The sequence below is a fragment of the Eretmochelys imbricata genome, chromosome 18 (genome assembly GCF_965152235.1).
Source record: "Eretmochelys imbricata isolate rEreImb1 chromosome 18, rEreImb1.hap1, whole genome shotgun sequence".
In the NCBI taxonomy this organism is placed as follows: domain Eukaryota; kingdom Metazoa; phylum Chordata; order Testudines; family Cheloniidae; genus Eretmochelys; species Eretmochelys imbricata.
In genome coordinates this window covers 8,977,253-9,000,214 of record NC_135589.1, presented here as the reverse complement: position 1 = coordinate 9,000,214, position 22,962 = coordinate 8,977,253, and the positions used below count along the sequence as shown (strand labels likewise).

The 22,962-nt window shown below is 51.0% G+C and overlaps 1 protein-coding gene across 1 annotated transcript; it reads right to left on the bottom strand.

Moving 5' to 3' along the window:
- Positions 1–1,573: 1,573 nt before the first annotated feature.
- Positions 1,574–16,337, bottom strand: HTR6 (5-hydroxytryptamine receptor 6). The gene is made up of 3 exons (XM_077837612.1): positions 15,612–16,337; positions 2,914–3,072; positions 1,574–1,999 (listed from the first exon to the last, which is right to left on the bottom strand). Exons 1-3 carry the CDS (start codon positions 16,335–16,337, stop codon positions 1,574–1,576), a joined length of 1,311 nt encoding a protein of 436 aa, XP_077693738.1.
- Positions 16,338–22,962: the final 6,625 nt, after the last annotated feature.

Below are 22,962 nucleotides of genomic sequence, written 5' to 3'. Positions count from 1 at the left end.
CTGTACAGCTGCTCTTCATGGTGGTCGAAGGCAACAAAAATGATTAAGGGTATGGAACGCCTGCCATATGAGGAGAGATTAATAGGACTGGGACTTTTCAGTTTGGAAAAGAGACGACTAAGGGGGGGATCTGACTCATAGACGTTAAGATCAAAAGGGACCATTATGATCATCTATTCTGGCCTCCTGCACAGCGCGGGCCACAGAATCTCACCCACTCCTGCAATAAACCTCTCACCTATGTCTGAGCTATTGAAGTCCTCAAAGCATGGTTTCAAGACTTCAAGGTGCAGAGAATCCTCCAGCAAGTGACCCGTGCCCCATGCTACAGAGGAAAGCGAGATCTATAAAAATCATGACTGGTGTGGAGAACGTAAATAAGGAAGTGTTATTTACTCCTTCTCTTAACAGACAAACTAGGGGTCACCAAATGAAATTAATAGGCAGCAGGTTTAAAACAAAAAAAAGAAAGTATTTTTTCACACAACACACAGTCCACCTGTGGAACTCCTTGCCAGAGGATGTTGTGAAGGCCAAGACTATAACCGGGTTCAAAAAAGAGCTAGATAAGTTCATGGAGGATAGGTCCATCTATCACTATTAGCCAGCATGGACAGGGATGGTACCCTAGCCTCTGTTTGCCAGAAGCTGGGAGTAGGCAACAGGGGATGGATCACTTGATGATGACCTGTTCTGTTCAATCCCTCTGGGGCACCTGGCATTGGCTACTGTTAGAAGACAGGATACTGGGCTAGATGGACCTTTGGTCTGACCCAGTCTGGCAGCTCTTATGTCTTACCAACTTCTCTCATCAGATAATGCTATGCCCGCATCACTGTAGCATCTGAGCACTTGTTCTCCTGCTAACAAAGCGCTTGGGGTCCAGTGGTGATGGCCATCAGTGGCTGCCTTTGGCTGTTCTGGACCCCTTGGCCTTCCGTGCCTGCTAAGTTTTGTTTCTCTCTCTCTCTGGCTGTAATTTTACTATGTGCTGCTTTTTAATCCAATTTTAAAATATAAGCGAGCGGAGGAGAAAGTGTTGCCGCTGTTTTCTTAGCTCAGGGACCATAAACCACTGAAAACCTGGGCAGATCACACAGGGGGCAGAACGTAAAAGTGCCCTGTGCTGCTCTCCACATTACAAAGCGGGAGGGGGATGTGGGACAGTGACAAACCAAGTAGAGAATAAGGAAAGCAACACCAGGCAGGTAAACTTGGCAATAAAGTCTGGGTTCATCATATTTAAACAATCCCAACCTGTAACCACTGAAAAATTATCAGTGATTTCCATACAAAGAAGAGACATGTTTTCCCTCCTCCCCACAATTAAGGAGACAGCGAATGTTGGGCTCAGTTTCTATGTATAGGGGGAGTATATTGTGTCTTAACAATGTTTCACTTTGGCTCAGAAGGCTTGTACATGTACACATCACGCCGTCCTTGGCTTCCCCATCAAGGGTGTTACTATATTCCAGCAGGAACTGCTAAGGTGTCTGTGCATAGCCTAAGTTTGCGGGGGGAACCAAGAGCAGGCCCCTCCTAATCTCCCGCCACCCCCGTTGGGGCAGCGTGGTCAATCCATGGGCGTGTTCAGCTGGTTGATCTGCAGCTCCTGGTCCATGTGTTCTAAGTCGAAGAGGTTGACTGAGTCGGCACCCGTGGCTGGGATGGACTCCAGGTGGGGGTCTTTGCAGGCAGGCAGCAAGAGATGCTCATTCACCTGGATGACCGAATCAACTGAGTCCGTCTCGCCCTGCAGCGTGAGCACATTCTTGAGGGACATCCCCAGCCGGGGCCCGCTGTTGGAGTTCCGCATGGAGAGGGAGATGGCGCTAGGCCGGCCTTCCCAAGAGCGCCGGCAGCAGGGCAGGTATTTAGCCATGGCTCTTTTGAAGTCCCTCATGAAGAGGGGGTAGATGATGGGGTTCATGGTGCTGTTGCAGTACCCAAGCCAGGTGAGCACGTCAAAGAAGCCGGCAGGGACGCAGTCACACACTGCCTGGCGGGAGACAGAGCACAGATTAGAACAGGCCGCACCTCCTGCCCTCTCCCAGCATCATCTGCAATGACTCGCTTCCCACCCAGCTCTGCACAACGTAGGTCAGAGGCCAAATCCGGCCTTTCCCCTGTTCTCCAAGGAGGCAGGTCCCCATGGGGGTTAAGAGAAAAGGACCTGCATGCAATAAACACTGCAGGGTCCTGGGGCAGGTCCCGTCCAGCTCAAGGGTTGGGGCAGGCAACTAAAGAAACTGCTCAGAGAATGAATACAGGGCCATTGTGGGAAGGGAAGGGAGACAAGGGGTCCAAACTCCATTTCCAGAGGGAGTTGGGTTTGGCTGCAGATGCAAGGGTGATGCTGTCTGCGCCCCAGACAGGTCATATTTCAGCAGTTGGCTGCCCCTAGTACACCCTCTCCTGGTTGATGTATGAGGCAGCACAGGTTAGCAAGGAGCTCTGATCTTGCAGCAAGGTGTTGGCATAGTGGCAGATGAACGGCTGGGAGGTGGTGGTCAGGAAAGCAATTTCCGAGGAGGGTTGGCCTGGCACCAATCAGGGGCTGGGCATGGTAAACATGGTAACGGGCCATGAATAAAATCTCCAAATTCCTTGCTTCCTAAATCTTGGCTGTAACTCGTCATTGAGACGGGGCTGAGTGTTTTACAAACATTAAAAACCACAGTCCTTGCCCCAGAGAGATTACAGTCTAAAAGTCCATCTTGGCAGTGCGGGGAAGGGCCAGCTCCCTACCATTAAATGCGGAAGATGCCCTGGCTAAGTCAACCACAGACTTTGAGCTAATCGCTATCACAGGCGCCAGTACCCAACTCTCCTTCTCAGGGGCCTTCTCGGGGCTGTGAGTGGGTTTGACGTACAAGGGCAGGGCATCTCTGGCCTCTTCTGCCCAGGACTTACTTGTGTCATATTAGCAACAAAGAAGGGGAGCCAGGCCACGAAGAACATTCCCAGCAGGATGCCCAGAGTCAGGCTGGCCTTCAGCGCCTTTTTGCTGTGCTTACTGGCAAATTTCCTGTTCTCTCCCATGGCCACAGCTTGGCTCTGAGCTCCGGGGACCTGAAAAGGACAAGAAACCATGTGAGAAAAGGGGGCTGGCGAAAGAACACAGGCCGAAGGGGAGGCGCCGCTGCCTTACATATCGAGGACCTGCCGATCCAGCAGCGGTTGGTCTTACTATTCATTTGTACTGCGGGCACGCCTCGAGACCCCCGGTCAGCCACTGGGGCCCCATTGTGCTAGGCGCTGTACAGACCTAGAACAAAGCGAGGGCCCCTCCCCAAAGCGCGCGTTTTCCTTGCCAGCTACGTAAAAGGCACCCATGCCTGTGCCCCTGGGCACTGGTACAAAGCTAAGGAACGTGACCGTAAACTCCAGCGCCGGGTAAAGAGCCAAGCAGCATGTCAGCGTTCCCCAAGCTGCGGCAGCCAGGCTCTGCCGGAGCAGTTGAGGAAGCGTAGCGGGGGAAGCTGCGAGCACGTCTCAGGTCCTGCAGTGAGCGGCACGGTACGAGACCCGGTAGAGCACAGACTGCTGGGCACCAGCCAGCAGGCCAGCCCCTGGGGAGCCATTACCAGCTGGCACCCCTAAGAGCAGCCCTGGGGCAGTTGGCATTTACACTGGGGATGGCTCAGGGAGAGGCTGTGCACAAAGGGGACTTAAAGCTCCCTTTGTGCTGCAGAGCTCGTGTGCGGTTCTCCAGCATTGGCCTAACTTAACAACCCTGGGGTCAGCCTCCTCTGAGCAGGGGGGAGTGACCGCACAGGGTGGTGTGGAGCGTGCTAGATCTCCATCGCTCAGCCCCAGCGGCGTTTGTTACCTGCCCGTTAGCGTCTTCCCGTAAACCAGCGCCGATGACCCGTGTTAATTCCTCCCCTCGCTCTCTCGTCCACTGCCTTCAACGCACATGCACCCCCTGAGACAAGCATCAAACTTGCTCCCTTGGGCCCAAGCCGCCGGTCCCTGCACCTAGCGGAGCCAATTCTTCCCGGCCCGATGTGGTAGCATTTTACACCTGCTACGCCCAGCTGTAGATGGGGCCATAAGGAGGGATGAGATGGGGAAATCAGGCTCTAAATGCTTTTCTGGCTCCAGGAGTGCTCCAGGCCTCAAGCACCCACCCCCAAAAATAGGGACTGCTCAGCACCCACAAGCCACAGTCATAGGCAGCGCATGAGCCTGCATTTGGGGCGGCTGGGCAGGAGCACGGGAAGTAAAAAAGCACAGCTGCCCAATGGGCACCTGTACTCCTGTGATCCTTGACGGCTGGAGAGGCCCTTTGCAGCTGGCATCATTTAGAACAGCCAGGAGGTTCCACTGCACTGCGCCATGGACAAATGTGGAATCTCCCCCCAGCTTTGGGGGTGGGGTGGGGGGGAGGCACAAACAGATTCTTTATACTCACCCTCCCACATCAGCCCCAGCAGTGGACAGGGCTCACTGGGCTCAGCTGAGGCCCCCAGAGAGGAAGGGAAACGGCTATAAGTTGTCGATCTGTTACAAAGTGATGCTCAGAAGCAAAGCAGCCTCCTGGAGTGGATTGTAAACGTCAGCGTTAATAGCCCGCCAAGAATAATATGCCTGGGTGAAGAAAACAAGCAGCAACAGCTCCGTTTTTATACAGATTCTCTTGCTGGGCTTTCAAGCTCTTTCAACGTTATACAAGTGCAAACGCTGGGCAGGAAATCCACTAAACGGGAAGCCTTTCAGGCCTTCACCCTTTAAACACCAGCATGGCTGGATACACCAATAGGTGACAAGGGCTAGAAAGAAAACGAACCTTGACAAAGACATAAGTCACTTTAGCTTGCCATCAGTGGGTTGCCTGTGCCCAGATACACGTGGTCCTTGAGCCATAGATTAGTTAGTCGTGGGAAGCCAAGGAAATCCTCAGTAACTTTCCCAGCCAGAGGATGGATGTCCCAACACTACACTCCCTGGGCCAGAGTCTCCGGTGATGTAAATCAGCACAGTAGCTATACTTCTAAGTAGCTCTACTGATTTATCCCAGCTGGGGATGTGGCCCTCCATATTTTTTGCATTATCGCTTGCAAAAATTATGACAACCTGCCATCAGCCACTGTTTGCAGCATGGAGCCGTTTGTCCCACAAACACAGCACGGCTTGTGCTTGCAAGTCTGCTGCCTTTCCCAACAGCTCACTTGTTCCACAGCTGCCCCCCCTACAGTGCCAGCGAGAAGGAGCCGATCCCCTTTTATGGGCCGGCAGCACATCCCGCGGTGTGGTGTGCCACACAAATGATGGCACCATAAGGAAAGTGTTGTCCTGGCCCTTGACTGGGCAATGTGTGATGAGGGCGCAGCGAGCTGTGGGACAAATCCAATGGCACCCTTCTGTGGCCCTGATCCTGCAAGATGCTGAGGTGCTAATTGATCTCCACAGCTATTGGAAGTTGAGGGTCTCAGCACAGATGGTCCCAGACACAGTGGAATCAGCAGCAGTATTATAATGTGTAAATAGCACATCACATACTAAGCAGAGCACCCATGGGAGGTAGGTGGGTGTTATGACCCCCATTTTACCTCTGGGGAAACTGAGACACAAAGGCCTAGAGCCTCAGAGATATTTAGCCACCTAACGCCCATTGAAATGAACGTGAGTTAGGTCCCTAAATATCTTTGAGGCTCTGGGTCAAAGAGCTTAAGTGAATTACCCAAGCTCACACAGGTGCAGGCCAGGCTTAGCGCAGGCTCAGCTCAAACTGTGACTGAAAGTACTGACGAGCTGCATAGTGCAGGGGGCACCCAAGCTACATGAACTGAGTTGTATTGCATTGAATTTCTCGGGGATTTATGGTGCAATCAACCTTTGGGTGCCAAGTGTGAAAGGAACCACCATGATCCTTCACTGACAGCCCAGCCCTGCCCTGCAGGGGGTGCTGTGGTTAAAAAAAAGCCAATGGGGAAAGAAAAATTACTACTCACTGAACCAGAATGGCTATATTATTTGGGGATTTTTTATTATTGCAGAAACCCAAATGCCTCAAACTACTGAAGATCGAGTGATGATAAAGCCTAGGCTCAGGGTGCATATCTAGCTATTGATTAGAACAGTAGCTTAATTACATTTTTCAAAGAAAGGGCTCAATCTACACCCCTCAGAGCCAGCTCTGTCTTCTATGCAGTCCTGCAATCTCAAATTAAATTATCCTGTCATAATTAAGTAAATTGCATCTTGCTGATCTGCCCACCCTTCGAAGAACAGGAGAGATTAACACCCTGATGGCTCTCTGCTTTGCATGTTATTTTTACCTATCATCCCAGTTAAATTCATTCAGTGGTGGAGACAAATGACAGCTGTACTATTAGAGATGTAACAAGAGTCTTTTTCTTACATACCAGCTGCTACCATTCCTTGTACAGCATGATCAAGAAAGCTTAATTTTCATTCCATTGGCTTAACTGGGAGCAGGATGTTTACATTGTAAGCCCCTGATTCAACAACACAGGTGAGCACATGCTGACCTTGAGCACTCGTTTAGGTCCCATTGACTTCAAAGATTTAAGCATGTGCTTTAAAAGTGCTTGGCTGCAATGAGGCCTAATACAGCTTGTATAAGGAAAAGGAGTACTTGTGGCATCTTAGAGACCAATTTATTTGAGCATAAGCTTGTATAGTCCCTGCTGTCCAGGGTGCTGAAAGCCCTTCCTTTTTATCAATGAAGGACACGGTTTCACAGACCGAAGTCCATCAGTGTGAATACGGATGTTAGTTAAAGAAACATTCTGGGTCAGATCCTCAGCAATGGATCTGACCTAGAATGTTGAAATACATTTTGTGGCAAAGTCTGATCTCTCAGAAAAGGCCTTTCAAAATTGCTCCTGTATTTTGTCTATTTATTCTCTGCTTCTCCTTCCACCTGTTAAAACACTTTATGACTTATCCACAAGTGAGTTGGCTGGGTCAGAGACTCCCAGCTCCTTACGTGAAAGAAAAAGAACAGCAAGCTAAATCAAGGTATTTAAAAGCAATTAAGTTTGTCTGCTCGCTGTAGGATACTAGGTCAATAGAGACCATTACTCGGGAATTAAATCTGTTACATTTAGTAACAAATAATTTTCTCCTGCAGAAATATATATTATATGCAAAATCAGACATCTTTCATGTGTAAAAACACATCTAGCAGCTCAACCAGTGATTCCTGAAAAAGGAGTCTATACTGTCTTGCTTAATATTGGACCCTATATAGTAAAATCAGAAGACAGGTATTCAGAATAATGCAGTGTTGTAGAATTTCAAATTCTCTACCAGTTAGAATGAATTTCTTCCCATATGTATGCAGCATCTGATGCACATCTACATATATAAACCCCCACACCTCATGAGGAAGATTTGTGATGAGAAAAAGAGATAAACGAGCTTGGATATTACATGTGCGATGGCTAAGGCTAAGATTTTGTCATGGATATTATTAGTAAAAGTCACGGACAGGTCACGGGCAAAAAAGAAAAATTAACGGAAGCCATGACCTGTCTGTGACTTTTAGTAAAAATATCTGAGACAAAATGGGGATCTGCGGGTCGTCGTCCCCCCCCCCCCCGCCTGAAGAGGGGCAGCAGCACAGGGGCAAAGGGGCTGCCTGCAGCAGCTGGGGGCCACAGGGTACCCCTGCCACCTGCAGCTCCAAGGGTTTCAGCAGCCAGGAGCCTGGGGATTCCCCCACTGCCCACGGCATCTGGGAGCTGTGGCATGCTCCTGCCACCCACCACAGAGGGGAGCTGTGGGGTACTGCTGCCACCAGCAGCTCCAGGGACCCCATCACCCATGGCAGCTGGGAGCTCAGGGGGTTCTCCTGCCACCCCAGCTCTGGGGGCCCATGATGGCTAGTAGCACAGGGGTTCCCCCACTGTGGCCAGTATTTGCAGCGTTCCCCACTGCCCATGGCATCCAGGAGCTTTGGGGTTCCCCGCTGCCTGTGGCAGTTGGAACTTGCAGGGTTCCCTGCCACCTGTGGCAGCTTGGAGCTCTGGGGGCCACCAGAGGAAGCGGGGTAATCTGCAGCTCCCTGCCCCCCGTGGGTGGCAGAAGACCCTGCAGCCCCCGACCACCGCAGGTCACAGAGGTCGCTGGAAGTCATGGACTAAATTGTAGCCTTAGTGATGGCAATAGCCATATGACAAACTGTGGAACCATGTCATAAATTGCATTTATTTCCTACTTCTGACAATTTGCACCTGCTCATTATCCATCTATATTTCTAGTCAGACTGCTTTTAACTTCCCACATCCCAAATAGCTTAAAAGAGCTACCCTTTTGGAGGAGGTGAGGAGAGCCTGATGATATGTACAACTATATAGATATTCCTTCTTTCCCCACAAATATTGCTGTGGGCTGAGTTGATAGATGGACAATATTCAGCATTGGCTCAGAGATGGATTTAAAGTCCAATGTTTCATGACACATCAGGGCTAGGGATCAGTGATTTATAGCACTGGAGAAGAATTGGAAATCCTCCATTACTGGGCCATGTTTTCCTCTCACACCAGTGTAAATTACAAGTAATTCCATTGGCTTTGGTGGAATTTCATTTGTATAAATCAAGACTGACTCAGAGGAGAATCTTGGCCCAACATATAGGAAGTAAGGCCCATATTTTAAAGGCATTTAGGTGTTGCTCATTGCAACACCTAACTGATTTAGGAGTGTAGGTCTCATTTTCAAAAGTGAGATAGACACTTAGACTCCTAAGTCCCATTACTGAAACTTCAGTTCCCAAATATCTAAGTCATTTTGAAAAGGAGACCCAGGCTCCTAAATTGCTTAGGCTTTGCAACACTGAGCAAAACCACACTTCAATACCTTTAAAAATCTGCACCCAGGTCCTTGTGCGCTCATACGGTCAGTAATTCATTCTCACTGTGAGTTCTGCTTTCATCTCGCTACACCCCCTGAATCAATACAGTTGTACGTATTAGTTCATTGATTAAATGCTCTCTTTTTAAAACCAGTTGGCAGATTAAAATACACTTGCCTGGAACATTAGTAACTGTCATGACAGCTGAAAGTGACAGAGCGGGGAGATTTCTCTGGCATTGTTTTTTAAGTGCAGCGGGTGAGACTGTATTAGTCATCTCAGCCTTCAGTTTGCCAATCCGGTGAATGTATGGCTGCCCAATTCCTAGTTACAACTATTGTTGAACTCAGCTCTAAGGTTAATTAGATTTCCTGATGGAGACAAATAGAAGCTGTTCTGCGGAAAAGGACCTAGGGGTGACAGTGGACGAGAAGCTGGATATGAGTCAGCAGTGTGCCCTTGTTGCCAAGAAGGCCAATGGCATTTTGGGATGTATAAGTAGGGGCATAGCGAGCAGATCGAGGGACGTGATCGTTCCCCTCTATTCGACATTGGTGAGGCCTCATCTGGAGTACTGTGTCCAGTTTTGGGCCCCACACTACAAGAAGGATGTGGATAAATTGGAGAGAGTCCAGCGAAGGGCAACAAAAATGATTAGGGGTCTAGAACACATGACTTATGAGGAGAGGCTGAGGGAGCTGGGATTGTTTAGTCTGCAGAAGAGAAGAATGAGGGGGGATTTGATAGCTGCTTTCAACTACCTGAAAGGGGGTTCCAAAGAGGATGGCTCTAGACTGTTCTCAATGGTAGCAGATGACAGAACGAGGAGTAATGGTCTCAAGTTGCAGTGAGGGAGGTTTAGATTGGATATTAGGAAAAACTTTTTCACTAAGAGGGTGGTGAAACACTGGAATGATTTACCTAGGGAGGTGGTAGAATCTCCTTCCTTAGAGGTTTTCAAGGTCAGGCTTGACAAAGCCCTGGCTGGGATGATTTAACTGGGAATTGGTCCTGCTTCGAGCAGGGGGTTGGACTAGATGACCTTCAGGGATCCCTTCCAACCCTGATATTCTATGATTCTATGATTCTATGATTCTAAGCTCAGTGGGCTGCACTAAAGGCTAGCTGCAGAAATCTGAAGTTTGGGGATGTAATTTTCTCCCCTCTTCTCTAACCCTACCACTCATCCAGCTATCACAGGGCAGAACTGACCCTTGTCTACATGGCCAGTGCATGGGCTCAGCTGAGACTTAAGTGATGCATAGGCCTCATACTGCCCCTCTGCGCAGGAGAGACAAGGTAGGTGAGGGAAATGTCTTTATTGGACAAACTTCTGTTCATGGCAGGGACAAGCTTTCGGGCTGCACTGGGGTCAGTGAAATTCTACAGCGGAAGCCCTTGCAAAGGAAGTTTATTTCTCGCTAATCCCCACCCCGCCACTGTCCTGCAAAGCTCAGCACACAGCCATGGGAACATGCGCTTCGTAAAAGAAACCAAAAAATTGGTGTCAAATGCTTTGAAGCTGCTGTCAGTCCAGATGCTTTGCCCCACCCACCCTTCCCCAACCATAATTATCACTGCCACACCCCCCACACCTAGAAATTTGAGGGGAAAGGGAAATTATTCCTTTCCTGAGAGTAACATCAAGCTCCGCAATTCTTAATAATGGGCATGACAGCTTCTCCTCCTCCGTACAGTTATTTCAGTGACTGCTGTTACCTTCTCCATAAGTGACTGAGCGAGAAGGAGGGAGAGCGAGAGAGCGAGCCTTTTTTTCTCCAGCAAAACTCCTGGGCTCCCCAGCGTTCATAAAGGCCAAACTGTGAAACCCCATCATGATCTAGATCACCAGACACCTGTGAGAACCAAAGTACCACGTGCCGAGCAGGGGACTGGAAGAGGGAGGGGGTCAGGACCACTGCAGGAGAGAAATAACTTCTGCTGATTTTAAGGAGATGGCACCTAGATTCTATTCCCAGCATGCGTCTCTGAGCAAGTCACTGAACTGCTCCGGGCTTCAGTTTCCCCCATGGGGGTAAATAATATTTAACACACACCCTGGGGATGCGGGGAGTCATAATTAATCGAGTGCTGTGAAATTCTAGAAGGAAGGGTGCTCTAGGTATGCAAAATGTTGTCCCAAGTGCCTAGAGAGAGAATGGAGAGAGATTTGGGGGGGGAACTGGCAGGAGCTAGACACTTTACATTAAACTACCCTCTTAAGTTTTCTCCTCCTTGTAAGAAACCTTGTCATTTCTGGGAGTCACTGGACAGACATCTTTCACCCATCATGTACTCTGACCCCCCTTGAAGGCAACAGATTAAAGAACACACTCATCTGAGAGAACCAGAACATACTGCCAAGAGAGTTAAACCAAGAAAGGCCTAAAATCATCAACACTTGAATGCTGAACTCATCCAATATGTGGCGTTATTTATGTCAAGAAGAACCATCTATTTTCAAACCCTCCTGGTCATTTTTTCCCTCCTTTTCTAGCATCTCAATTGTTTAGAAATTAATCTTGGTGTTCTTCAGATCTCTAGACATAACGATCCTACGATTGCATCTAAGAGCTTGAACCTGTGGGAATGGGCTTTCCCCCACATACGCTTCACTTAGAAAAGGATTTTTTCCATAGACACAAAAGCAATCAGGACACAAAGGAGTTCTCCACTTACACCAGTGCAAACCCAGAGTAACACCAGCGGAGTTCCCCAGTATAAAACTGATGTGAGAGGGAAATCAGGCCCCTTGCTCTGTTCCCTGGGGAGAAAAACTTTTAAACTAACAAAAAATAAAATCCACTTTTGCCAGTGGCCTGGCATCAGCGCAATCGCCAGCAGGGCTTCCCGGATATACCACGGACCAACAAAGAATTTAAACAAATGGTCTGAGCTGTGAGACTGTGGATGCAGCTAAATACTAGCTCTCCTCAGAGTTCACAGGGTATTGTGGGGAAATAACCAAGAAATACAAACACCCGCAGATCCTGGGTCTCCTCACCCCTGCTTTGGAGTAAATCAGGTGTAACTGTGCTGTAAAACCAGGACAGTCAGGCCCATGGACTCTGGCTCTGAGTTCCATCACCTGATTTACTCCTGCTTTGCACTGTTGCCATAAGGGCAGAATCAGGCCCAGAGGGCCCAACCTGGCCAATTGCCAACTGGCTCCTGTGAGGAGGCAGGCCCCCTACAGAGTGCACTCAGCCTCTCACAGGATCAGGCCCAGATAATGTAACTCCATTGCTGTCTCCAACTCAGCGCTGCTAAGAGTTTACCAAACAGACTAGGCCCCAGCTGTGAGGTTTTGCCCCATGGGATAGCCTTATTTACATTGTGCAAGTCAGGAAATTTTCCTTCAATAAGCGGATGCGTGTGGCAGACCATTCTCAGGATGGATTTTCTGTTTTGGAGGGGTTTAGTAGCTGAGGTATAAATAAAAGTCTCTGAGTCAAATCCTCAGCTGGTGTCAACAGACCATTGACGTCAGTACAGCTGGGCCTGTTTAGTCTAGCTGAGGGTCTGTCCTGCATGCCAAGAGTGACACACACACTTACTTACTTACTTTCTGGGCCTCAGCTGCCCCTCTGTAAAATGCAGGTGGTAAATATTCCTTTGTGTTTCTTGTCTGTTTAGATCTTGAGCTCTTTGAGGCAGGGTCTGTCTCTCACTATGGGTATGTACAGCGCCTAGCACAATGGGGCCTCCAGCTCAGCTGCGGTCTCTAAAGGCCCAGCTCCACAAGGGGGCTTGGACATCGCAATGCTGAGCATTGTGGCCTCTAACTTTTAGGTGCCTAGGCCTTCACAGGAAAGCCTGAGTGAGGTGCCTAGGTTCCCCATGCAATGCATAGCCGCAAAAGCCAGCACCCTAGGCTGTGTGCTTCAAGGCTATGGGGAGAGGTTGGGGGATGGAGGGCTGAGGGAAGAGGTGGGGGATGGAGAGGTGGGAAGGGACAGGGACTCTCACCTCAGCCCTGGGCTGGGAAAAAAATCCTGAGATTTGAGCGTTCTACCACAAAATCACGAGGGAGGTGTCATTTCCCTTAGAAATCACATCTCTGGTGATAAATTCACACAAGTTGGCATGTCTGTCCTAGCTCAGCAGCCCCTTCTGCCCACCCCGCTCCCCCATGCACCCTGAGGGAGCTGGAGCTTGGGTTTCTTTCCTTCAGGAGTGCACGGGCAGAGAGACTCACAAGACACAGCCCCCGGGACACTTGGCCCACCCCCAGCTTCCCCTCACGCTCTCATAAGCCACCTCAGCCACCTGTTTGGAGCCAGGCCTCTCCCCTGTTGTTCGCGGTGGCTTTGGGCATCTCTCCTTTGCCTCTTGTGACCCTTTCCTCTACCCCACCCCACCCCAGCTTTACGGTGCCGCTCCATCCCCTCCTCTGGGCCATTAGCCTCGCCCCATGCTGTGCCAGCACCCTTCTGACATTAGGGCCAACTTCTCACAGCTCCTCCGCCCCCTCCCATTGACGCCCGACTCTCCCCTCCCGCCTCGCTCCACCTGCTCTAATTCGCAGAAGTGCCATCCTGTTTGGAGGCTTCCCTTTCCGACACGCCTTCGCCCCCTGAGCCGCAGACGCCGATCGAGCCTGTGAGCCAGGTGTCTCACTGCGCAGAGCCCGTCCCTGAGCCTTGGCAACATGTTGACCCTTTGCCCCTCGTCAGGTATGGTGGAGGAGGTCGCACCTGCCAGCTCCAATGCTCAGAGTGTTGTGACGATGTTCATGCGGGTGCACGGGACAAGCCCACACTTAGTACCACAGTCTGGGACCAATCCTGCAAGGTGCCTAGCTGTTTCTGCCCAGGGTTATGCCCCATCAGTGCCCACTGTAGACAGGGGGAATGGAAGGCGCTCAGCACCTTGCTGGAGCAGGCTCTGTTCAGCACATTTCTAGCTTAAATGCTTATTCTAAGCTCCATCCGGGAGTACTTCTGAGTTTGCCCGTCTGGAGCGAGAAACACTGGAGAAGATGAGTCACTTGGCCTTCCAGCTTGCTGTTCTGCGGGGCCCTTTGCTGCAAGGGCTATTGATGCAATAACAAGTGGGGGCTCTTGGGTGAAGCCCAGGAGCATGCAGGAGAAGGCAATGCAAGAGGTATTGAAAAGATAATAGTGAGCGATCCTTAAGAATGAGCATGCACAGTATAACCCCCTCTGGTTGAGGATCAGAATCGTGTAATCACAGCCCCTGGGGGTTTGCCTACCCTGGAATCAAAAACCCATGGCTGGCCTGTGCCAGCTGACTCGGGCTCAGGGGCTGTGTAGATGTTCGGGCTCAAGCTGCAGCCCAGGCTCTAGGACCCTGCAAGTTGAGAGAGAGGGTCCCACCCTCCACCCTTAGCCTGAGCCCAGGAGCTCAGCTGGCACGGGTATCTCATGGCAGTGTAGACGTACGGTGAGAGGCAGGTAAGTGTCATCACCCTCCTTCTACCGCTAGGGAAATTGGAGATGCCGAAAGGGGAAGTGATTTGCCCCCAGGACACGCAGTGGCAGAGCAAGGAACAGAACCCAGGTCTCCCGAATCTGCCCCATAGAAATCCATAACGACTGGCAGTTCAGCCCTCCCATGGCTCTAGTGCAGCAGAGGCCCCCACACGTTCCCGGTGCAGCCAGGTTTGTCTAGCTGAGTAAGATGGTCCAGGCCAAGCTGGGTTCAGTTAACCTCACCCACCGTTCCTAATCCAGACAAAGCCTAACACGCTGTAGAAGATTGACCAAAAGGAGAGCCCCCCGAGCCTGTGGGAGCACCTTTCCCCCCTCACACTCACTGCTTCCTCCCTTGGCATCATGTTGCAAGGCTCCCTGAGGCCAGCCCGGACAGTCCCTTCCCTCTCTCTCCCCATTTACTGCCCAGGCCTCGTTAATCGGTGGCATTCCTCGCTGTGGGGAAGCGGCTTCCCAAAGGCCTGGAGGCTGCTGACCCAGGTCAATGGCACTTTGCTGCAACCTAGGCCCCCAATCCAGCTGCCACTGAAGTCAGCAGGGGACTTTCCCACTGCTGGATCAAGCTCCTATTTAACAAGCGATCATAGAAACCACCGGAGAGGAAAGGATGGGGGCAGAGATCTCTTGGGAGGATACTGAATATTAAGCCCCACTGAAGAGCTGTGGGGAAGGGGGGCAGGAATTTTAGTCAGCTTCTCCTCTCCCCAATTAAACCCCTTCTCAAAATGGCTTTAACTTGTCTCCATTCCCCGAACCACCTCTTTTCATTCCTCTTGTAAATTATCATCACGTCAGCTTTAACTTTCCAAGCTACAAACAAAGGAACTTTTCCAAGGTGGGGGAATGGGAGAGAGGGAAGAATCCAGCTGATCTTGCCTGTAACTGTTTTGTATGATCCTTTCTAATCCTTCCACCTTGCGAGGGCAGGGGGCTGTTGGGGAGGGATTGGAAAGCACCAGGAAGGGACCGGGTAGGGGGAGGGAGGGCAATCCTCAGACTCCTCTGCTGCATAAATTGCTTGACTCTCACCCCCATTCGTCCCCCGGCCCTTTTGCACCTCAACCCAAGGCTACAGCATCCCCAATGACTTTCTCTGCCTGAAAAATTCCACCCCTTTAATGGGTTTAAAAGCCACAGAGCTCAAGCTCCGGTGGTCACCACCACAGCTGGTTTCATAGGCGGGGTATGATTTTTTTCCCTCGCCTTCCAAGGAGAGGGCAGGGAGGGTGAAACCCACCGGCCTGGCTGTGGGATCAGCAGGCATGAAGCAGCCAGCCCCTCCTGCATGCACCCAGGGCAAAGCCCCACCAGCCGTCAAACCTGGTTACCTGTTGCAGGGGTTCATCGGAGGTGCTGGCCATCTGGGTGGTGAGCGATGCCACCTGCACGGCTTGCTTCCTGGCAGCCAGGAGGATCCGGCAGTAGGTGAAGGAGATAGCCATGGATGGGAGGAAGAAGGTCAGGCCGGAGGCTATCAGGGCATAGGGCAGACTGACCAGGAGCCTGCACTGGTCCTCGTCCACGTGGGAGGTGCTGTTGAGGGGCCTGATCTCAAACTCCAGCTTGTGCCACCCCATTTTGATGGGCAGAAAGGAGGCCAGGGCGGCCAAGGTCCAGGTGGCGAAGATAAGCCACACGGCCCTGCAGGAGGTCATCCTGAGCTTGTACTTGAGCGGGGAAATGATGAGCAGGTACCTGTCCAGGCTGATGACGCAGAGGTTGAGGATGGAAGCGCTGCAACACATGACGTCGAAGGAGTACCAGATGGAGCAGAATTCGCCCTCCAGCACCCACCGGCCATGGAGCTGGTTCAGCATGGCTGGTGGCATGACCACCAGGCCCACCATCAGGTCGGACGTGAAGAGGGACACCAGGAAGTAGTTGGAGGTGTTGCGCAGGGAGTGCTGCGTGAAGATCAGCAGGATGAGCAGGAAGTTCCCCAGGGTGGTCAGCAGGATGATGAAGCAGAGGAAGGCGGCCACCCAGCTGCTCCCCCCAGCCAGGGACCTCTCCCCAATCACACTGGCATTAGGGCTCCCAAAATCTTCTGCCATTGAGGAGCTGGAGGGGAGGAGGGGCTGGAGGTGGAGGTGCGGAGGAGGGCAGCTAGCAATTCCCCTGGACAGCTCGGCACAGAGCAGAGACCAGGACTAGGTGATCATTGCCATGGGCCAGCTTTTAAAGGGAAGACGTGTGATCCAGATCTCTCTTCCTCCAGCCCTCTCTCTCCCCCTCTTCTCCTCCTCTCTCTTCACTGGCAACCAGGGCAGAATGACATGATCAGGAGCCGATCAGCAGAAGAAAAGGTCCCCCCACCCCATCCCACGGCTCATACCGAGGCATTTCCTAGTGACTGCAAATGCCACTTAGACGCCTGCTTGGCCACTTCTGGGTAGAGATTGGTGCGGGGAGCAGATGCCCCTGAGTTCCTAGCTCGGCTTCACTTTCTCCCTCCTCCTTGCCTTACCTGTAGGGCTCTTTCTTCTGGGGGCCGCAAGCCTTTTCTTTTCAGCTGCTGTGTGTCCGATCACGGCTGCTGCTGCAGGCAGAGCAGGCAAGAGGCAGAATAAACCCTGATGCAAGGGAAGCGAGAGGCTCCTACAGAGTCTCGCTTGTGGGAGAAAGCTGCAATGGGCAGGTGTGTGCAAAGGTAGCACAGAGGTGTTGCCCCTTGGCCAGAGGTGGGTGTGTGCGTGAGCATCCTCCTTCCCCTTGAGCATCCTCCTTCCCTCTTATTCTTGCTAAAGGAAACAGGGATCTAGTCTAAATCCTATAGAGTAGCAATTGGAGAGCTTTCTTTTCTGCCCTTAAAGAGACAGCAAACACTATCTTCCCCAAACTCAGCTGCTTGGATTAAAGAGAAAGATCCAGCACGCTGTGTGGATCAGCAAGGATTTAATCACAGTCACTGAGCCCGATGGATGGTTTAATCCGGCAGTATGCAACACAAAAACACACTATGATCTCAGCAAAACAGTCAGCAAGGGGTCAGGCTGTTCCCGCAGGGGGACTTTCTGGGATCCCCCTCACTGCCTAGGCATTAAAGGCATGATCCAAAACCCACTGCCATCAATGAGCATCTTCGGTGGCTCGGGCCCAGATACTATGTCCCTCACCGTGGCATCGGAGCACGAGAAATATTAGCTATCGGGAAAACCGTCATAGGCAGGAGGTCCGTTCGGAGCAGCAACCCAAGGGAAATGGAAGAAGCTGGGCTGCTTGGGTCACTTGAAAACTAGACACCACGCTGGGTGACCTGTCTGCATGGGAAGGGACATGGGCGATGGGGCCAACTGTTCTCACTTACAAACCAAGGCGACAAGGGAGAGAAAAGCTCTTTGGGGCCTTTTGGAAATGTCAGCTTTGTTTTGTCTTTTAACCATTTCTTTCTTATTTTCCTCCCCCTCTAAGTCCTCTGCTATTGGACTGGTGCACGGGCCAAGGCCTCTGCTAGTGTAAATCAGGTATAGCACCACTGAAGCCAGTTGACACCCGCTGAGGAGCTAGCCCTGGGTGATGACGGGAGCCTGCATTTACAGGTGGGTGCAACACAAAAATTAGTCTCCAAAGGACAGCTAGGTGGCCTGGCGGAGTCACCCGAATCTCTGTTTCCTTTGCCTCGTCACAACCCCGCTACCAACTGCATGTGTCAGCCATGTCTCCAGCTCCTGTTCCCCACTCCCCTACCTCCTGCCCAGTACCACACTCACCTAGTGTGCCTTGGTTTTAATCCAGCCCCAAACCTACAACGGATAGTTCCTAGCCAAGGCCTCTGCTGCGTGCCCGGGGAGCCCCAGGGACATCAACAGGACCCATTGTGGGTGCAGTGACATGCCAGATCATTATCAATTGCAGGGTCAGAGCCTGAGTTTTTCGACTCTTTGGGGCTGGGGCTGTCTTAGGACTATTTTCATACATCATTCCCATGATCCCAGAGGGTTTGCAAACAGAGCTAAGGAGCCACAAAGCTATCTTGTTAGCCACCTTCAAATCCCTCCACCAAATTCCCCTTTGCTGTCATGCCTACTAAATCCTGACTACAGGCTGCTGGTGTACTGAGACCACAGCCTAGCACGCTGACCAGTATTCACACAGTCATAGAACTGTAGGGCAGGAAGAGACCTCAAGAGGTCATCTAGGCCAATGGTTCTCAATCGGGGGTAGGTGTAGCCCGGGGGGTACTCAGAGGTCTTCCAGGGGGCACATCAGCTCATCTAGATCAGTGTTTCTCAACATGATTGCAGCCCCCAGGAGGGTTACAGGACAGGTTTGGGGGTGGGGGTCACAAGTGCAGGGCCGGCATTAGGGGGTGGCAAGCAGGGCAATTGCCCGGGGTTGCACCCCACAGGGGGCCCCGCAAAGCTAAGTTACGTGCTTCAGCCCCACTGCCTGCAGCTCGGGCGAAACACCAGGCTCACAAGTGACAAACAGGCTCAAGTGTCACGCTGACAGGTAGGTACAATCTTTGATTTCAAGTGCATTTATTGTATACGTATATGGTAAAAATGAGAAAGTCAGCAAAATAATAGGTTTCAGAGTAGCAGCCCGTGTTAGTCTTGCGACGCTTTTGTATTTTGATCTCTGACTTTGTAAGCAAGTCGTTTTTAAGTGAGGTGAACCGTGGGGGTACGCAAGACAAAGCAGACTCCTGGAGGGGTACAGCGGTCTTGAAAGGTTGAGAACCACTGATCTAGTACAGCCTCCCCTACCCCCATGCTAAGGCAGGACAAAGTACACCTAGATCATCACTGACAGGGCATTTCCAACACATCCTTAAAAACTTCCAATGGTGGGGATTCCTCAACCTCCCTAGATAACTTCACTAGATGCTTCACGATACTTAGAATCAGCGAGTCTTTCCTAATATCCAGCCTAAATCACCATTGGTGCAGATTAAGCCAATTGCTTCTTGTCCTGTCTTCAGAGGACATGGAGAATAACTGATCTCATTGTTTCCTTATATCCGCCCAGGCCTGTTGTCTCTTGTCTTATACTTGGATTTGAAAGCTCTTTGGGGCAGGGACTGTCTTTTTCTGTGTTTGTACAGCGCCTAGCACAAAAAAAGAATAAGAAGACTATTTTGTCCTCCTCCCTAAACCCTAGAGTCTTTTCAGCGCTTCATATTTTTATTTAGTTAAAAAAAAACATTCAAATATTTAACTGTTATTAAATGCCTAAAATCGAGAGCGGCTCCAAAAAATGTGGAGGGTGGGGGGAACTACACAGCTTTGTGTTTTGAACAGTCCACCTCCGGGTGCTTCTAAGATGTTTAATTTGCTGCTGTTGTTTAATTATCCAGCCACTGGACTGTTTCATGCTTCAAAAGAACGTCTTCCTGGGATTCACATTTGCAGAGGTGGGGCCGGATTCCGCGCTGTTTCGCTGGCAATGACTAGAGTAATGCATTTGGCTTCAGCAGGGTTACTTTGGGTTGGAACCACTAGAGTAGAGAGCAGAATTTGGCCTATTTGGCCCGCAACTCTGATGGATCAGCGAAGCTTTAAATATTTAACATTTCCCGAGTAAGATGTTTGTCTCCCTTTTCCAGATGGGCGGGTGAATGCCAGCCAGCGTTTATTGTGCTCCTGAGACTCCAACCCAGCTTCTGCCTCAGGGCGGAGGGAAAGAGGTGAGCAGCCCGCACTGACAGTTCACAATGGAGGCTGGAGAAAGAGACAAGCAAACCCTCCAGATTTCCCCGAACGGCTTCAAGTGGCCTCTGGATGAATTATTGCTGCAGGACGAGGCTGGTCCCTGATCACTGACGGGCTGCTGGCGGAACTAATGGGAAACAGGGAAATGAACGAAAAGGAGTGATCCAAATGAATGGCTTTTCTCGGAGACGCTTTTTACCACCTCTTCAAAAACTCTGGCCAGTGCTCTCTCAATCCCTCACTCCCCAGCCTTATAGCTCAGCCCTGATCCCTGAACATTCGCGCTGCATGCTGTTTTGCAGAGCGTTACAAAAAATATCAAGTGATGCACAGAGGACCTGCTGTAAGGCCCGGAGAAAATGTTCTTGTTAAGCATGACACTGCTGTGACTGCAGGAGGAAACTCACACGGCTCTCTCCACACTGTCCACTTGCTACAGAAGAAGAGAGCGCAGGGGCTGGGATCCAGGCAGCAGGGGATACATGAGACCCTCCCCAAGACCAGTCAGGAAACATTAAGAACAATAGCAGCAGAAGAGGCTGAACCTCTGGTCGGTCCTGAATCTGCAGGGATTTACCCCTGGCAACGAGGACATAACCGTACTTTGCCCGTATATGGTGCCTTTCCGCCAGAAATCCTAAAGCACCTTAGGCTTGAGGGCCAATATCATTAGGCTCAGTTCACCGATGGGGAGACCGGAGCACAGTCCAGGTTAGGCCAAGATGTTTCACAAGTAGGAGCCTGAACTTCTAGGGCCATATTTAAGCTCCCAAATAAGTGACCTGATTTTGCCAAAGTGCTGAGTTCCCATTGACACCTGTATAACACCTGCGCAAGTGGGATCAGAATCAGGCCCATAGTCTGGATGCCTTCAGCAATCCCAACACAGATGTCCAGACTGGTCACGAAGGGCCAGGGAGAATTCCCCATTACCACCCCCAAAATGAGACCCCTGGGAGCTGCTGGGTGCTGAGCCCTTTGGAAAAATCTGGCCACAGTCATTCAACACCAGGCGGTAAATGAGACCAAGGGGCTGTTTCGAGGGAGGCTGCTTGGAACCCCCCCCCGCCCCGCTTTAAATCCCGAGTTCTCTCCCACTAAGGCACGCAGATTTCAAGTACAACCTGGCCCATTCCGGGGCCGCTGTTGGCCGTATTTATCCTGAGAGCACTTGAATCCTGACACCAAGCCCATCAGCTGCAAGAGCAATAGGACGGGTTCAGCCATCACGGATCAATAATGTAGGACCGTCCCTCTGGCCTGCTGGCAAGGGGAGTCACAGTAAAGCAGCAGCCCTGGAGCTGACCAGGAGTATTCCCTCAGTATTCTTGCCAGCAAGTTAAAGAAGTATGGGCTGGATGAATGGACTATAAGGTGGATAGAAAGCTGGCTAGATTATCGGGCTCAACAGGTAGTGATCAATGGCTCCATGTCTAGTTAGCAGCCGGTATCAAGTGGAGTGCCCCAGGGGTCGGTCCTGGGGCCGGTTTTGTTCAATATCTTCATAAATGATCTGGAGGATGGTGTGGATTGCACCCTCAGCAAGTTTGCAGATGACACTAAACTGGGAGGAGTGGTAGGTATGCTGGAGGGTAGGGATAGGATACAGAGGGACCTAGACAAATTGGAGGATTGGGCCAAAAGAAATCTGATGAGGTTCAACAAGGACAAGTGCAGAGTCCTGCACTTAGGACGGAAGAATCAAATGCACCGCTACAGACTAAGGACTGAATGGCTCGGCAGCAGTTCTGCAGAAAAGGACCTAGGGGTTACAGTGGACAAGAAGTTGGATATGAGTCAACAGTGTGCCCTTGTTGCCAAGAAGGCCAATGGCATTTTGGGATGTATATGTAGAGGCATTGCCAGCAGATCGAGGGATGTGATCGTTCCCCTCTATTCGACATTGGTGAGGACTCATCTGGAGTACTGTGTCCAGTTTTGGGCCCCACACTACAAGAAGGATGTGGAAAAATTGGAAAAAGTCCAGTGGAGGGCAACAAAAATGATTAGGGGACTGGAACACATGACATATGAGGAGAGGCTGAGGGAACTGGGAGTGTTTAGTCTGCGGAAGAGAAGAATGAGGGGGGATTTGATAGCTGCTTTCACTACCTGAAAGGGGGTTCCAAAGAGGATGGTTCTAGACTATTCTCAGTGGTAGAAGATGACAGAACAAGGAGTAATGGTCTCAAGTTGCAGTGGGGGAGGTTTAGGTTGGATATTAGGAAAACCTTTTTCACTAGGAGGGTGGTGAAACACTGGAATGCGTTACCTTGGGAGGTGGTGGAATCTCCCTCCCTAGAAGTTTTTAAGGTCAGGCTTGACAAAACCCTGGCTGGGATGATTTAGTCGGGGATTGGTCCTGCTTTGAGCAGGGGGTTGGACTAGATGATTCCTGAGGTCCCTTCCAACCTTGATATTCTATGATTCTATGATTATGCTGGGGTGGCTTGTGGTGACGGAGGGACGTCAGCCTAGCCGGAGAAGCCATTCCCGTGCTGCACACAGCGGCTTTTGGTGAAACGCAGAGAGGGCTTCAGCTCCAGCGTTTGCATTTACCTGCTTTTGAGGTGACCCATGAGAACAAATGCGCTTTATGGTTCTCGGCAGTGTCGCTGAAGCTGTGTGGGTCCCAGGATAGGAGCCAGACAAGGTGGGTGAGCTAATGCCTTGTTTATACTGGACTCTGGTTACCCTCCCCAGCCCTGGGGAAGAGCACTGTGCCACTCCGCAGCTTGTCCCGGCCACCAACAGACGTTGGTCCAATAAAAGCTATTCCCTCACCCGCGTCGTCCCTCTCGCTCTGGTTCGCATCAGACCGTTCCTGGCTGAGCTTGACAAAGCCAGCGGAGAGACTGGGGTGTCTGGCTCCCACTTTGAATTCATGGGGGTTGGGCATTCCAAATGCCCCCCCGCCAGGGACCTTGATCCTGCCCCATATAAGTGCAAACACCTGGCGTTGAGCAGGGCAGGGCATGCAGGAAGGGAGCCAAACCTGTCGCTCATGGGAGCATGTTTGGGCAGC